Raw genomic sequence first — 16,985 nt, 5'->3', positions numbered from 1 at the left:
ACCATGATGTTCAATCTCGATTACGGAATTAGCTATAATTAGGCAATTAGTTAATACAAGCAAACTAGACTTCAGCCATAAATTTCATTATTGGAGACGCTACTTTTTTCACTTGCAGCCGTTATCGTTCAACCTTAATTAAATAAAATCACTAGAATATTTACATATTCTAATATTTGCATCGTTTCGCTCATATATAAGATAAAAAAAATGGCGTGTATTATTAACTTACGGAGGTGGCACATCAAAGCTAGATGGATATGGCGGTTGTTATAGGGCATAAGTTGAATGAGCTCTTTAACATAAGGATGTAGTATTCCATTACTGTCCTTTGGTAATTTATTTGACTAATCTTAAAAATAATTAAAATATCATTAAAATTTACAAAATTACCCTTGGTAGTACTCGAAATCAGTGCTACCCGATGAGACCATCTCATTTTCCATTATAGAAACATCATCTCATTTTTTGTATAAAAAGTACGATAATTAAAATCCGACACACACTCTTAAGCAGTGGCAATCTAAAAAACACATTTGTCAATTTTGTCATCATTTAACGTGGATTTTGGTAGGAAAGAGGAGCAAAAACTGAAAGTTTGAGTCAGACTTTTGAGTGTCTCTTCCACTTGTCTTTCCAACTTTGTGTGGTTGTGGTCACAACAATAACCAAACCCTTCATACTCAAACAACAGCCCAAGAACAACAACAACTGTTGTTACAAACACAACAAACAAACTTCAACAAACAAACAATAATCAAAATGTCTCTAAATCTTAATCCAATTTCATCACCATTTCAATGTCCTAATACTTTTCCCAAATTCCCTTCTTTTAGATCTCCTAAATTCATCATGGCTACTACTCTTAGTAGCCCTTCTCCTAAGTAACTCTCTTTCACTTTCTTTTTTTGTATTTTTTTAATGGGTTTTGTTTTATTTTTAGTATCGGGTAAGGTTGCGTACATCTGACCTCTTCTACCTCGCAATTTTGCGAAACCCCTTGAGGCATTGGGATTTTCTGATGTTATGTTTCTTGTAAATGGATTAATATGTTTATTAATTTGTTGGGTTTTTTGTATAATCCCATTTTTTGATAGAAAGTTAGAATCTTTTACTGTTTTACTTCTGATCTTATTGATTTTGCATGTATAATAATGTGATTTTCTGATATGGGCATCTCTGATATACTGTTACTGCAACCTGGTAGTTTCAGAAATGATCAGTACTCCACTATTTAGTACTGTACTTGTACTGTATACTCCGTCCGTCTCAATCATTTGTTTATTTTTAATAAAAGAAGGTTGACAAAAAAATTGGGACGGAGGGAGTATATGTTTATCACCATTTCTTGACGAATTTAAACATGTCTTCTACTCCCTCTGTCCTGGTCATTTGTTGTCCTTTTCCATATTAGCGCGTCTGAGCCAATTGTTGTCCTTTCTATTTTAAGAATAAACTTGATGAGCAATTTGATCATTTACACTCCATTTGTTCCGAATGTCATTTAGTAATTGACTCATTCCTCTTTCCTTGGTCTTTGTGCCAAAAACAAAGTACAACATTGAGATTTCTCCCAACTTCAGTTTTCTGTGCTCTTCACCATTGAGATTTATGATGGTGCGGAATAGATTTATCTAGTCGGTTTTGTGGAAGATCGTTGTATGCTTAAAATGTAGTTACAGTAGCGATCATTAAATGAATCGTATAACATAGAATGGGGCCGGCCGTTGTACGTGTACGTGTAAATGGTCTTTCAGAAGTTTTGCAGTCTATTCAGTAGCATTTATTGTATTCATCAAAAATTTGTTGGTAATTTGGGTCTTATACATTTCTGTGATATAGATAGTGGTAGTTGAACATTTATTTTTATTCTCCTGAAGTTAAGAGTGTAGTACTGTTTGATGGCAAATGCTAGTTGTGACTTGTGCATACATTTATTAAATTTTGTGAACAGATTATGAAAGAAGGCTTATTTATGGTAATCAAGATGTCGAAACTCACAGTTGGGATCGATGTTGATGTTGATTGTTATCGATGTTTTAGGTTTCTGTGCTTCGGGCACTTTTCAGTCACCTGGGTTTGTCATTTAAATGATAGGAGTATGTGAGGATGTACACAGTAAAAGTTTGCTTCAGTTGGCGGGTTACTGTATACATCCTCACATTTTTACTAGAGAGTAACTATTTATTGCGAATAGGTAATTAGAATTCAACTAGGGTAGAGCTTGATTTGCCAAAGTCAGTCACTAGTGAGCCGTTGTGTCATTAGGCTAAAGTGTTGTAAAAAAGTTATCTGCTTATCATTTGTTAACCCTGTGATTGATTTTCGAATGGTATCAGTAATTTGAGATTCAGGGTGCGCATGTCGGCGTATGTGTGATTGTGCGTTTCTTTTGCTACCCCGTTCCTTAGATTATCTGATTGGGAGTTTTTTGTTTACTGATGGTTGGACTTTCTAGCATTTCCGTTAACTCATCTGTGTTTAGAAATCTCGGTCATATACCTCACATTCCTTTTCATTTGCGTTGTGTCTTGCTGATAAAATTACGTGGCATATTTTGTGCCGTCTTCTTATGATATACTTTTGCCATTATAGGGAAGTAGAAAGTCTGAAAAAGCCTTTTGCGCCACCCCGTGAAGTGCACGTTCAAGTAACACATTCCATGCCACAAGAGAAGATTGAAATATTTAAATCAATGGAAAATTGGGCAGAAGAGAATCTCTTGATCCATTTGAAACCCGTTGAAAAATGTTGGCAGCCGCAGGATTTTCTTCCTGATCCCGCATCAGAGGGTTTTTATGACCAGGTCAGGGAACTCAGAGAGAGGGCAAGTGAGATCCCAGATGATCACTACGTTGCGTTGGTCGGGGATATGATTACAGAAGAAGCACTTCCAACTTACCAGACAATGCTTAATACATTGGATGGCGTGAGGGATGAAAGCGGGGCAAGCCCTACTTCTTGGGCTATTTGGACAAGAGCATGGACAGCCGAAGAAAATAGGCATGGTGATCTTCTCAACAAGTATCTCTATCTCACTGGTCGTGTCGACATGAGAGCCATTGAGAAAACAATTCAGTATCTAATTGGGTCAGGAATGGTATGTTCCGCATCTTTAAAATTGTATTTTTCTAATAGCAACTGTTTTAGGCAGAGCGTATAACGAACCAAACCTTTTACATTGAAGACCGCACAATTTATAGAGCGGTCTCACTAGAAATATGTGCGAGCCTGTCTCATTTGAGAATATGTTTGTATTGGATGGCTCACCTCACTGATTAACCTGATGTAGGACCCTAGGACCGAAAACAACCCTTACCTCGGTTTCATTTACACATCGTTCCAAGAAAGGGCAACGTTTATTTCCCATGGAAACACAGCAAGGCTTGCCAAGGAACACGGGGATCTCAAGCTGGCACAAATATGTGGCATAATTGCATCAGATGAGAAACGACATGAAACCGCTTATACCAAGATAGTAGAGAAGCTCTTTGAAATCGACCCTAATGATACCATCTTGGGTTTTGCCGACATGATGAAGAAGAAGATCGCTATGCCAGCTCACCTTATGTACGATGGCCGTGATGACAACCTCTTTGACCATTTTTCCGCTGTTGCTCAGAGGCTCGGAGTCTACACTGCTAGGGACTATGCTGACATATTGGAGTTCTTAGTGGGCCGTTGGCAGGTCGAGAAGCTTACTGGACTTTCATCCGAGGCCCAAAAAGCTCAGGATTATGTCTGTAGTCTTCCACCGAGAATCAGAAGGCTGGAAGAAAGAGCCCGAGAGAGGGCAAAGCAGGCACCTACCGTTCCTTTCAGTTGGATCTTTGATAGACCAGTTCAGCTTTGAGTTCATCAGGTACGAGTCATCAGTCATACGACTACATTTGAAGATGGACCGGTTTATTGCAAGGAGTCGGGGGTCAATTGTAGTAGTTTTGTAGATACGATTGCTTTGTCTTTAAGATTGGAATGTCGGGTCAATTCATTGTGTTGATTGTATTTTGATCTGTCTTGTGTTTCTTAAACATGATGTTTTATGGCAATTTTGAAAGTGATCATGTCACGTCTATTACCGTGATATCTAATTGTAGACGTCCCTTTTAAAAAACACGTATGACGATTGACGAGTTTCTGACATTAAGTTACTCGTTTGTTTTTTTGAACTTATTCCGTTTGTTCTAGATGAAAGTATACATAAATTGTTGCGTACACATCATAATCGAATACAACTAAATTCAAGCAAGGAAATTACAGTTTTGCCCTTACTCTAGTTCTCAGTTCTCAGTTCAGCACCACCTCACTTGCTACTTGCTACTTCCAGCCTCACCAACAACCAGCCCCTCGCTTCACCCACAACTTTGAGCAATTTCCGATATCTCACAGCCAACCGCCCCCTCAACTCACCCACAAGCAAACACCATCAACACGCACCAACAAATGCTGACACACGGACACCTTCAAGGGTCCTAGCCACTGTCGAAAAGCATCAATACACATGCACGACCAAGGAATTAAGGATGATGACGGAGGTGATGATTAATACCAATAAGAATAACACCAATCCATTTAAATAACAAAACCAACAAGAACAATTTAACAACTTGGAAAAGAAACAAAAAGATCTTCTACAACAAAATTTTCATCATCATCGCCGGAGAATGTGAGATGATGGCCTGCAGTAAAATCGGGCGGTAAGGACCCCTTGAGGCCTTGAAGCAAAGCACCATCTTGGATAACTAATCCCTCTAATGATCATCTTGGATAACCAATCCTCTCCATTTAGTTTTCTTCGCTTCATTACTAGTTAATGAGTGATTTGTTGGGAAAGAAAAACAGGAAATGGAGATCTCTAATAAAGTCTCAACCATTGATAAGTTATGGAGATGTTGAATTGAAGAGAAACGGAAATGATCTTGACTCGTGATCATGAACATGATCTCCAATATGTGAAATGGTCAATGAGTGTACATTCTCCTCATCTACCTGAACAAAGGGAACTTAATTTGTATCAGGCTCACATTTCAGATTCCACCCTCCCGGTGCAGCTTTGCGCTCTCCTCGCTTTTTTTTGTTCTTAGGAGGAACATCTTTTGTTATGCAAAGTTTTAGGGCTGAGGATTTTGGAAAAGAAATGTCATCTCCAACCATGGTATCTGGTGCTAATTTTGATTTAGAGGGGAGGACTAAAATTTTCACATCTGTCAGTTCCGGTTCTTGAAGCTCTCTGTTACCGGTTAAATGGTCAACAATTCCAAGAGGCGGGTTCTCTTCTGGCATGATATTGACTTGCATCAGAGAATTATCCAAAATCTGCAGACAATAGCACAAGATATTAGTTACAAACTTACATGAGATGGTTTACAAGTGAGACCATCTCATTAACCTCGTAACTGAATATGAAGTGGCGATGCAAAGAAAACACAGAGTATGTTCGAGGAGTATTGGTTAAAAAAAAATTAAAAAATATTGCAATAATGAGCTGATTCAAGAAAAAAATGCAACAATTAACAAGAGCAACAACAATCACATCGATAAAAGAATTGCAACTTTGGTAATTTGGTAATATACTTTTAAGGTTTATCACAATATTACTCCATCCATTCATTTGAATTCACCGCCCTTTTTTTGGCCATTTAAACCAATTCGCCACATTTCCCTTTTTGGGAATGTAAATGTAGCAGGATAATCTACCCTCGCGAAACTACGAGGGCTCCACTGTCCATCCATTTGCTTTTTACTGTATCAGGATAAAAACTACCCTTCTGACTTGACTCTTTCTAAAAACTTGCGCTATTCGGATATGTAGTGAATCCGAAAGAATAAAACTGAGTATAACATACAGTATCATATAAAACCGAATAAACTCATGAAAAAAGCCTCACATTTTCAGCAGACTCCACAATTTGTGGTTGATGTGGTGTGACATCCGCAGCAGACAGTAGACCTACAGTACTTTCTATTATGTCGGGAATCTGAGTGCCGTCAGCGTAACCAGAGACGATGTTCTCAGGTAAACCCAGGTCCCCAATATCAAAATCCAACAAGCTCTTAGGAGAATATTTGGCACCAAGAGACATATTGTCACCGTTACCAGCTGAGAAAGCAGGGCTCTGTGCAGCACTTGTCTGACCATCATAAGGCACAAGAAGGTTAAGATTCTCCGAGGAAGAGAACTTGACACCATTTTTCAACATGATCAGATCCAGATGGTTTCTAAGACCGTGAACTTGACACTGAACTGTTTCTATCTGTCGCAGAATCTGCTCCATGGAATCGTCGTCATCTTTCAGCCAATCGTCATCCATGTTAGGCTCATCGTTCTTAGAATATACATCTGAAACAAGCATCCCCACAAAGAAATATTAGAGATCGGTTTCAATATCAGAAAAGATAAACTTGAATTGATTAGATATGATCCTTGATATTGTGTTTTAAAAATGCCAATAGTCAAGACGTCAGTTTGAACTTTGAAGCAGCTAACTACTCGAATAAAATGGAATAAAACATCATTGAAATGAATGGTTATGTAGAGCCAAAAGGGTAACCCAAATGCCCGTGGGCCTAAGATCAATTCTAATAGGAATTGAGTCTAGATTTATAAAGAACTGGGGTTGCCTTATTTTCCATGGCAATACCGTTAAATGCCTTCAAAAAAGAAATATAGTTACATTCACATGTCCAACCTTGTCACTATCATTGTCAGGGCAGAGCAATACTCTCTCCTACAACTATTTACAAATTTCTGTATACGAGTACTCTTACTCTTACTTTAGTGTCTGAGGCTCCGCCCCAAACAAGCATCCCCAGATAGAGTTCCAAGTTTAGGTATGTAATGAAGGAGGTAACAGACCCATGGAGGACAATAGAGCAGTTCTGTTCAATCAAGTTCAATACATGGGTCTACCTTGGGAAAATCGAAAACCCCGTGTAAGACTAATTAGGCCTCTTTCACGAATCTCAAAACAGAGTCATCGTCCCATGATAATTAACGGCATCATAGTGATTAAATGCTACTCTTTTCATATAGCCTTTAAAGTCTCTAATAGAAATATGTCCTTGACAACATTTCAATTCCAGTAACATAAGCACACTACATTAGCTTCAATCTAGACATGGCTGATATGTAAATATGCAATACTTGAGACAGCAATATCAACATTTCAGGCACCAATATTCAAACCACAAACAGTGTTCATATTCGACATTTGCCCTCATATGCTCAGCAGGAGCGAATTATAGGATTTGTCTCAACTTTCAATTACCTTGCACAATTCCATAACTTCAAGGGCATTCCACTTTGCATATACAACAACAACAACATCAGAGGCATTGCAGACAAACCTAATATGTGGGCTTCATTTGTCAATTTTGTCATCATTTAACGTGGATTTTGGTAGGAAAGTGGAGCAAAAACTTCAAGTTTGAGTCAGACTTTTGAGTGTCTGTTCCACTTGTCTTTCCAACTTTGTGTGGTTGTGGTCACAACAATAACCAAACCCTTCATACTCAAACAACAGCCCAAGAACAACAACAACAACAACTGTTGTTACAAACACAACAAACAAATTTCAACAAACAAACATTAATCAAAATGTCTCTAAATCTTAATCCTATTTCATCACCATTTCAATGTCCTAATACTTTTCCTAAATTCCCTTCTTTTAGATCTCCTAAATTCATCATGGCTACTACTCTTAGTAGCCCTTCTCCTAAGTAACTCTCTTTCACTTTCTTTTTTGTATTTTTTTAATGGGTTTTGTTTTATTTTTAGTATCGGGTAAAGTTGCGTACATCTGACCCCTTTTATCTCGCAATTTGCGAAACCCCTTGAGGCATTGGGATTTTCTGATGTTATGTTTCTTGTAAATGGATTAATATGTTTATTAATTTGTTCGGTTTTTTGTATAATGCCATTTTTTGATAGAAAGTTAGAATCTTTTACAGTTTTAATTCTGATCTTATTGATTTTGCATGTATAATAATGTGATTTTCTGGTATGGGCATCTCTGATATACTGTTACTGCGAAATGATCAGTACTCCACTATTTAGTACTGTACTTGTACTGTATACTCCGTCTCGTCCCAATCATTTGTTTATCTTTAATAAAAGAATTAATTGCTTAAATCTTAGTTCTTAAATTCAATAATTAGTAATTCTATTAGAGATTTTCCCAACTTTGGTTTTCTGTGCTCTTCAGCATTGAGATTTATCTAGTCGGTTTTCTGGAAGATCGTTGTATGCTTAAAATGTAGTTACAGCAGCGATCATTAAATGAATCGTATAACATAGAAGGGGGCCGGCCGTTGTATGTGTACGTGTACATAGTCTTTCAGAAGTTTTGCAGTCTATTGAGTAGCATTTATTGTATTCATCAAAAATTTGTTTGGAAACTTAGGTCTTATACATTTCTGTGATATAGATAATGGTAGTTGAACATTTATTTTTATTCTCCTGAAGTTAAGAATGTAGTACTGTTTGATAGCAAATGCTAGTTGTGCATACATTTATTAAATTTTCGAATGGTATTAGTAATTTGAGATTCAGGCTGAGCATGTCGGGGCATATGTGCATTTCTTTTGCTACCCCGTTGTGAAAACATGCAGTAGGAAGCCATTGTTGAATGAGCTTGAAGCTTGATGAATATGATGATCAAACTAGAGAGATAAAGTTGTTATAGAGAGAGTAAATAAACTGAGTTGTATTGATTATGAATGAATAAATAAATTACAAAGTGTGTTTCTTGTTTATATACAATTCCAGTTTGTTCTATTCTAACTAACTGCCATGTCATCAATCCGTGTGCTTGTCAATGATTGGTTGTCATTAACCAACTCCTTGTGCTACTTCATTCTCACATCCCCCTCAAGTTGGGATGTGTATTCTAGAACAGCAGTCCCAACTTGGAAGCTAGGAACATATGTTGAGTGTGTCCTAATGGTTTTGTTAAGAGATCAGCTAGTTGTTGATGTGTACGAAGATGAGCAGTAGATATGAAACCAGCCTGTAATTTTTCCCTGACATAATGGCAATCAATGTTGATGTGCTTTGTCCTTTCATGAAAGACAGGATTAGCCGCAATGTGGAGGGCAGCCTTGTTGTCACAGTAAAGGGAAATAGGTAAGGGTATGAGGACCCTGAAATAAGCAAGAAGACCATGCAACCAAGTCAATTCACCAGCAGTGTATGACATAGCCCGATACTCAGACTCGGCAGAAGACTTTGAGACAGTCTTCTGCTTCTTCGTTTTCCAAGAAATCAAGGACCTTCCTAGAAAGACGCATTGTCCTGTAAGGGACCTACAAGTGGTCTGGCAAGAGCCCCAATCAGCATCACAAAAACCAGTAAGAATTAAATCACTGGTGGCAGGATAGAATAGGGCAGCAGCTGTTGTTCCCTTCAGATATCTGAGAACATGGACAACAGCCTGCATATGAGGCTCCCTTGGAGAGCAAAGAAATTGACTAAGATGTTGTGTTGCATATGATAAATCAGGTCTTGTAAGGTTGAGGTACAGAAGTTTCCCAATGATGCGCCTGTAACTCTCTGGATCAGAAAGTAAAGGACCTTGATCAACACTCAACTGTAGACCCTTGGGCAAAGGAAAGAGTGCTGGTTTACAGTTTACCATACCAGCATCCGTCAACAGATCCTGAACATACTTCTGTTGATTTAATACTAACCCTTCAGAGTTTCTGGTAACTTCCAACCCCAGGAAATAACGAATGTGCCCAAGATCTTTGATGGTGAATGATTCATGTAGCTTGTGTTTTAACTTGGCTAAAAAATTGACATCAGTACCAGTCAATAATAGATCATCTACATAAACCAATACAATGGAGAGCAATCCCTGAACTTGTCTAGTGAACAAGGAATAGTCATATTTGGATTGACTAAATCCCAGAGTGAGTAGGAGCTTGGTTAAAGCAAGATTCCATTGACGAGAGACTTGCTTTAAGCCATACAAGGATCTTCGAAGATGACAAACTTGCCCTGTGTTGGCTTTCATGTAACCCTCAGGTGGAACCATATAAACTTCCTCATCTAGATAGCAATGCAAGAAGGCATTATTGATGTCTAGTTGATGGATTGGCCAATTTTGAATGGAAGCAACTGCCAGTAGCACTCTGACAGTGGTAAATTTTGCCACAGGAGAAAAAGTGGCCTTGTAGTCTTTCCCTTTAACTTGGTTGTATCCCTTAGCTACAAGCCTTGCCTTGTATCTTTCCACTGTACCATCTGGATTGTACTTGATTTTGTACACCCATTTAGAACCTATTGGTTTATGGCCTTGAGGTAAATCAGTAATAACCCAAGTACCATTGTCTTCAAGAGCTGCAATCTCCTTGGACATGGCAGTGACCCATTTAGGATCATCTTTGGCTTGCTTGTAAGTTGATGGTTCAGTAATTTTCATGACATTATTAAGGGATTTCAATAAAGTTGGAGGATAAGAAGAGGGATCAAGAATAGAGAAGCTATGAGCAGTAGCATGAAGAGTAGGGCAAACAAAATCCTTAAATCTGGGTGGAATATTTCTCACCCTATGAGATTGCCTGGAATCAGGCATGTGATTATCAGTACTGACAGCTACTATAGGAGTACCAGCTGGAGTATTAGGTGTAGACTGAGAAGTGGTCCCACTAGTACTATGAGAAAGAATATCTGTAGTAGGTATGGTTTTTTCTGTATTAAAGGGAGCATCAGTATTTTGAGAAGTATTAGTGACTTGAAATAAAGTAGCTTCATCTTCATGAGAAGGAAAAGGAACAGTGGATGTAGGGATTGGCTCAGAATGAGATTTTGACTTATATGGAAAAATATGTTCTTGAAACTCCACATCCCTACTGATTATGATCCTTTGATTTTCTAAATCAAAAAGTTTGTAACCTTTCTGGCCATGAGGATATCCCAAAAATAAACACTTTCTCCCTTTAGCCTGAAACTTATCTCTCTTGCTCCTGGGAATGAGAGCAAAACACTGACAACCAATAGTTCTAAGGTGTTCATAGGTTGGGACACTGCCTAGCAACAGTTCATAAGGTGTCTTCCAGGTTAAGAGAGAAGTAGGAAGTCTGTTGATTACATGTGTAGCTGCTAACAAACACTCACCCCAGAATCTCTTAGGTAGGTTAGCATATAACATCATTGCCCTAGCTGTTTCAACTAGGTGACGATGTTTCCTCTCTACCCTGCCATTCTGTTGGGGAACCCCAGGAACACTTTTCTGATGCATTATTCCTCTAGCAGCAAACAACTCCAGACAAGTACTTTGAATGATCTCAGTCCCATTGTCACTTCTGACCAGTTTTATGGTCTTTCCAAATTGTGTATGAACTTAGTTAAAGAAACTCTCAACAGTCTTAGTGACTTGAGTTTTGTCTTGTAAAAGAAAGGTCCAGGTAACTCTAGAGTGGTCATCAACAATTGTTAAAAAATAATGAGCTCTAGTGATGGAAGCAACCTTATAAGGACCCCATAAATCAATGTGAATAAGGCCAAATGCATCATGAGCCCTAGAATAATCTCTTTCAAAAGGAAGTTTATGCAGTTTAGCCATGATGCAAGTATCACACGAATAAGATTTCAAATCTGAATCTTTCATTCCAGTAATGTATTTCAGCTTAGCATAAGAAGTATGACCTAGACGAGCATGCATAAGCTCAATAACACTATGTGCTTTACACCTATCTTCACTATTACAGAGCATACAATGAAATTCAGATGGAACTACATCATTGCTCATGTTATTATCATTCGTGGTCTTTCCTGCAGCACTAGCAGAAGACACACCAACATGCTTATTATGACTCAAGCTATGTAAGAAACTATGCTGCATAGAGTGATGCATGGACTTGTGCTGTAACTTGTATAGACCTCCATCTTTGTGCCCTATAGCCAAGATGTGGTCTTCATGGTCCTGTATCACACAGGTAATGGCATTAAATTGTATCATTAAGCCATTATGAGAAATTAACTTTCCTATGGAAAGCAAATTATGCTTGAAATCTGGAATGAACAACACTTCAGACAGGACAATTGTGGGACTTATGCTGATATTGCCAACAAACTGAACCATGTTGGTTGAACCATCAGGAAGACCTACCATAACAGGTGCATCTAATCTCTTAATGTTGGTGAAAAGATGTCTTTGGGAAGACATATGATTAGAGGCTCCTGAGTCTAAAATCCATTCAATTATATCATTACTCGGCTTTGGAAAGCAGACAGCATTAGAAGCAAGGATTTAACCTGCAAAATTGACAGTAGGAGTGGAATAATCAACTGATCCACTGAATCTTGCTTGCATAGCATTTAGAACTTGATCACAGACTGCATTAACCAAGGCTTTGCCAATTTTGCCATGCTGATGAGAAGATGAACCTTGCTCCATGGTATTAGACTGTCCCTGCTTGGTGTGAAACTCAAAAGGAGTGTCATCTTGAACTTCGACATTATTTGCAGCAGAGAAATTGTTGTATGACTTCTGCTTTTTGAACTTTGACATTCCTCCAGTTGTTCCTGATGATCCTCCATTTCTGTTCATATAACTGATCTTTTGATCCTCATTGAGATCCCAGCACGTGCTAACAGTATGTCCTTTCTTCTTGCAATGCGTACACCAACGTTCCTCGTATTTAGGCTTCTTTCCATCTCTCCTCCAAACATTCCAATTACCTTTGTTTGTACCAAACTTATCAACTGCAAGCGCACTAGCATCTTGTGCAGGTTGATTCAAAATAGAAATAGATTTCTGACTTTCCACTTGTTGAACAAATGAGTACACTTTGTTAACAGTTGGAAGAGGATCCATGGACAGAATATTAGTCTTTAGTGTATCAAATGTGTCATTCAATCCCATAAGAAACATCAACACTTTCTCACGAGATGCAGCATCAACGATTTTCTTCAAAATATTGCAAGTACATTTTCCACATGTACACTCAGAAAATCCTTCAACCTCTTCAATCTCATCCCAACGACGTTTAAGATTGTTATAATACTCAACTACAGATTGAGAATCTTGACCTAAATTGAGCAATTCTTTCTTCAATTGAAACAACAGAGGCGCGTTCGATTGTCCATACCGTTCCTGAATGTCATCCCATAGTTGCTTTGCTGACTTAGCAGACAGAAATCCACTCTTAATTTCTGGAGTCATAGAGCTGAGAATCCAGCATCTAATCATGTAATCACAACGCATCCAAGCCTTGTGTTTAGCTGATCCAATTGCAGGCATAACGATGTCACCATTAATGAAACCGTCCTTGTTCTTTGATCCGAGTGCGAGAATAACTCCGCGAGTCCAGTTAATGAAATCTTTTCCATTGAAAGGCGAATTAACAAGTGACATGTTCGGATTATCCGATGGAGAGAGGAAAAGCGGCTCATCGTAAGGATTGCGATAGGACGATTGATCAACAGACTCTGAGTTAGGCATTTTGATTTTTGATTGAAAATTCGATTTTTATGATGAATGTAAATTTGCAAGAAGAAAAGGAATATTTTGTGATTTTGTTGAATTTAGCGAGAAATTCGCAAACGAAGCTAATTAAAACAACGATTGAATGAACAAAGGAAGATCGAAACAACAAGATTAGGAGAAACGAAATACTGGATCAAGAGACAGGATTAACCTGCTCTGATACCATGTGAAAACATGCAGTAGGAAGCCATTGTTGAATGAGCTTGAAGCTTGATGAATATGATGATCAAACTAGAAAGATAAAGTTGTTATAGAGAGAGAGTAAATAAACTGAGTTGTATTGATTATGAATGAATAAATAAATTACAAAGTGTGTTTCTTGTTTATATACAATTCCAGTTTGTTCTATTCTAACTAACTGCCATGTCATCAATCCGTGTGCTTGTCAATGATTGGTTGTCATTAACCAACTCCTTGTGCTACTTCATTCTCACACCCGTTCCTTAAATTATCCGATTGGGAGTTTTTTGTTTACTGATTGTTGGACTTTCATATACCTCACATTCCTTTTCATCTGCGTTGTGTCTTGCTGATAAAATTCATAAAATTACGAGGTATATTTTGTGCCGTCTTCTTATGATATACTTTTGCCATTATAGGGAAGTAGAAAGTCTGAAAAAGCCTTTCGCACCACCACGTGAAGTGCACCTTCAAGTAACACATTCCATGCCACAAGAGAAGATTGAAATATTTAAATCAATGGAAAATTGGGCAGAAGAGAATCTTTTGATCCATTTAAAACCCGTTGAAAAATGTTGGCAGCCGCAGGATTTTCTTCCTGATCCCGCATCAGAGGGTTTTTATGACCAGGTCAAGGAGCTTAGAGAGAGGGCAAGTGAGATCCCAGATGATCACTATGTTGCGTTGGTCGGGGATATGATTACAGAGGAAGCACTTCCAACTTACCAGACAATGCTTAATACATTGGATGGCATGAGGGATGAAACGGGGGCAAGCCCTACTTCTTGGGCTATTTGGACAAGAGCATGGACAGCTGAAGAAAATAGGCATGGTGATCTTCTCAACAAGTACCTCTATCTGACTGGTCGTGTCGACATGAGAGCCATTGAGAAAACAATTCAGTATCTAATTGGATCAGGAATGGTATGTTCCGCATCTTTAAAATTGTATTTTTCTAATAGCAACTGTTTTAGCCAGAGCGTATAACGAACCAAACCTTTTACATTGAAGACCAAACAATTTATAGAGCGGTCTCACTGAAATATGTGCGAGCCTGTCTCATTTGAGAATATGTTTGTATTGGATGGCTCACCTCGTTGATTAACGTGATGTAGGACCTTAGGACCGAAAACAACCCTTATCTCGGGTTCATTTACACATCGTTTCAAGAAAGGGCGACCTTTATTTCCCATGGAAACACAGCAAGGCTTGCCAAGGAACACGGAGATCTCAAGTTGGCACAAATATGTGGCATAATTGCATCAGATGAGAAACGACATGAAACCGCTTATACCAAGATAGTAGAGAAGCTCTTTGAAATCGACCCTAATGATACCATCTTGGGTTTTGCCGACATGATGAAGAAGAAGATCGTTATGCCAGCTCACCTTATGTACGATGGCCGTGATGACCACCTCTTTGACCATTTTTCCGCTGTTGCTAAGAGGCTTGGGGTCTACACTGCTAGGGACTATGCTGACATATTGGAGTTCTTAGTGGGCCGTTGGCAGGTCGAGAAGCTTACTGGACTTTCATCCGAGGCCCAAAAAGCCCAGGATTATGTTTGTAGTCTTCCACCGAGAATCAGAAGGCTGGAAGAAAGAGCCCGAGAGTGGGCTAAGCAGGCACCTACCGTTCCTTTCAGTTGGATCTTTGATAGACCAGTTCAGCTTTGAGTTCATCAGGTCCGAGTCATACGACTACATTTGAAGATGGACCGGTTTATTGCAAAGAGTCGGGTCAATTGTAGTAGTTTTGTAGACCCGATTGCCTTGTCTTTAAGTTTGGAATGTCGGGTCAATTCATTGTGTTGATTGTATTTTGATCTGTCTTGTGTTTTTTTTTTTTTTTGAAGTAAAACCACAAGGGTTTTAACGTATATTAACTAAATCAAACGATACAAACTCAGCAATGTTTGGAGGAAGATCCCCATACCAAATTCTTCTCCCTAGCTGCCAGGGCCTCACATGAGCTAATTCGTGAGCCACACTATTAAATTTACGTCTAACAAATAAAAACTTAACCGACTCAAAGTAGGAACATAAATAATGAATATCGTCATAAATTTGAAAAATATCGCTCCTGCCAGTGCTCCTACTCTCCAAATCTCGAATCACGTTCAAACAGTCACTTTTAAGCTCCACCTTCTTTACGCCATGTCTTCTTGCTTCAGCTAACCCCAAGAGAACGGCTTCAGCTTCAAGATCTTGAGGCTCTCTTGCTTCCTGCTGCTGTAACGCCACACCCCACAACACTCCTCCCTCTGCATCTCGACACACCGCACCCAATCCCACCCCCTGACCACATATCCCTGCGTCCACATTAACTTTACAATAGCCCTGCGCCGGCCTAGCCCACCTCTCCTCCGGACAACATTCCTCCAAAACGTCTCCACCCTCCTTAGGCAACCCCGTCTCCTCCATTTCCTCCACCAACTCTCGGACCCTACATAACACCTCACTCACACACACCCTTCGTCCCTCAAAAATCATCTTATTTCTCGCTTCCCAAATCGCCCAGCACTCCGTCAACAACAATACACACTCCTTCACCGATGCACCCTCCATAATCACCTCACCCCACTCCCTTACCATAGTAAACCCAACTTCCCTCATCGTATCCAATCCCAATCCATCCCAAACTCCCCCAACCCAATCGCATCCTCGCACAACGTGTAAACAAGTCTTCACGTCAAACGAGCAAATAGGACAACCATCCGCTGCTCCACTGATCCGACGAGCTAAATTACTCTTCGTAGCTATAGCTTCATTACACAGCTGCCAGAAGAAAACTTTTATCCGAGGAAGGACCGGCACCTTCCATATCTTATTCCACAACCACTTTTCTCGTGCAAAATCCGACTGCTCTATCAACTCCTCTCCTTCCCCCTCTTGTGCCCAAAAAGCCGACTTCACGGAGTAATTACCATCCTTCGTCAGGTCCCAACACCACTCATCCGGATTGTCCCTCCTACTAAGGCGAATCTTCGAAATTCTTTCAACCTCGAAAGGCAAAAATAAACCCGCTAACACCTCTTGATTCCACCCTCCCCCATCCGGCAACAGTAAATCCGCCACCCTCATATTAACATCCGCATTACCCAATGGCGATAAAACAAACTTGGACCTCGACTCCTTGATCCACGGGTCTAGCCAAACCCGTGTTCCCACCCCGTTTCCAATCCGCTTCCTTGCAGCTAAACCGACCACATCTCTCGCCTCCCATATACTCCGCCATGTATAACTCGGGTTAACACCCAGCTCGGCTCCATAAAGTCGGTAGTAGGGAAATACTTCCCTTTTAACACTCGAGAAA

The 16,985-nt window shown here is 39.3% G+C and overlaps 3 protein-coding genes across 4 annotated transcripts; 2 read left to right on the top strand and 1 right to left on the bottom strand.

Annotated features, from left to right (window-relative positions):
• The first annotated feature begins 534 nt into the window (after positions 1 to 534).
• Positions 535 to 4,084, top strand: LOC141656911 (stearoyl-[acyl-carrier-protein] 9-desaturase, chloroplastic). 2 transcript variants are annotated; one of them, XM_074463996.1, is made up of 3 exons: positions 535 to 884; positions 2,596 to 3,100; positions 3,293 to 4,084. In XM_074463996.1, exons 1-3 carry the CDS (start codon positions 763 to 765, stop codon positions 3,851 to 3,853), a joined length of 1,188 nt encoding a protein of 395 aa, XP_074320097.1. In that variant the 5' UTR covers positions 535 to 762; the 3' UTR covers positions 3,854 to 4,084. The 2 variants fall into 2 exon arrangements, with proteins under 2 accessions (XP_074320097.1, XP_074320098.1); XM_074463997.1 differs by having other exon boundaries at positions 698 to 1,300; positions 1,509 to 3,100.
• Positions 4,085 to 4,517: 433 nt separating this feature from the next.
• LOC141656906 (uncharacterized) lies at positions 4,518 to 6,349 on the bottom strand. The gene is made up of 2 exons (XM_074463993.1): positions 5,889 to 6,349; positions 4,518 to 5,316 (listed from the first exon to the last, which is right to left on the bottom strand). The coding sequence occupies exons 1-2, from the start codon at positions 6,309 to 6,311 to the stop codon at positions 5,005 to 5,007; spliced, it is 735 nt and encodes a 244-aa protein (XP_074320094.1). The 5' UTR covers positions 6,312 to 6,349; the 3' UTR covers positions 4,518 to 5,004.
• A 1,124-nt stretch (positions 6,350 to 7,473) lies between these two features.
• LOC141656910 (stearoyl-[acyl-carrier-protein] 9-desaturase, chloroplastic-like) lies at positions 7,474 to 15,512 on the top strand. Its single transcript, XM_074463995.1, has 3 exons — positions 7,474 to 7,719; positions 14,090 to 14,594; positions 14,786 to 15,512. Exons 1-3 carry the CDS (start codon positions 7,598 to 7,600, stop codon positions 15,344 to 15,346), a joined length of 1,188 nt encoding a protein of 395 aa, XP_074320096.1. The 5' UTR covers positions 7,474 to 7,597; the 3' UTR covers positions 15,347 to 15,512.
• The last annotated feature ends 1,473 nt before the right edge of the window (positions 15,513 to 16,985 follow it).

Source organism: Silene latifolia, chromosome 5 (assembly GCF_048544455.1).
Source record: "Silene latifolia isolate original U9 population chromosome 5, ASM4854445v1, whole genome shotgun sequence".
Taxonomy (NCBI): Eukaryota; Viridiplantae; Streptophyta; class Magnoliopsida; order Caryophyllales; family Caryophyllaceae; genus Silene; species Silene latifolia.
The sequence above is the reverse complement of the archived record's forward strand: the minus strand, read 5'-3'. Positions and strand labels throughout refer to the sequence as shown.

Coding starts and splice junctions, on each gene's coding strand:
- LOC141656910 (XM_074463995.1), top strand. CDS start 7,598: ATGTCTCTAAATCTTAATCCTATTTCATCACCATTTCAATGTCCTAAT. Junction 7,720..14,089: donor CTTAGTAGCCCTTCTCCTAA/GTAACTCTCTTT, acceptor TTGCCATTATAG/GGAAGTAGAAAGTCTGAAAA. Junction 14,595..14,785: donor ATCTAATTGGATCAGGAATG/GTATGTTCCGCA, acceptor AACGTGATGTAG/GACCTTAGGACCGAAAACAA.
- LOC141656911 (XM_074463996.1), top strand. CDS start 763: ATGTCTCTAAATCTTAATCCAATTTCATCACCATTTCAATGTCCTAAT. Junction 885..2,595: donor CTTAGTAGCCCTTCTCCTAA/GTAACTCTCTTT, acceptor TTGCCATTATAG/GGAAGTAGAAAGTCTGAAAA. Junction 3,101..3,292: donor ATCTAATTGGGTCAGGAATG/GTATGTTCCGCA, acceptor AACCTGATGTAG/GACCCTAGGACCGAAAACAA.
- LOC141656906 (XM_074463993.1), bottom strand. CDS start 6,311: ATGGATGACGATTGGCTGAAAGATGACGACGATTCCATGGAGCAGATT. Junction 5,317..5,888: donor TTGTGGAGTCTGCTGAAAAT/GTGAGGCTTTTT, acceptor TATTGTCTGCAG/ATTTTGGATAATTCTCTGAT.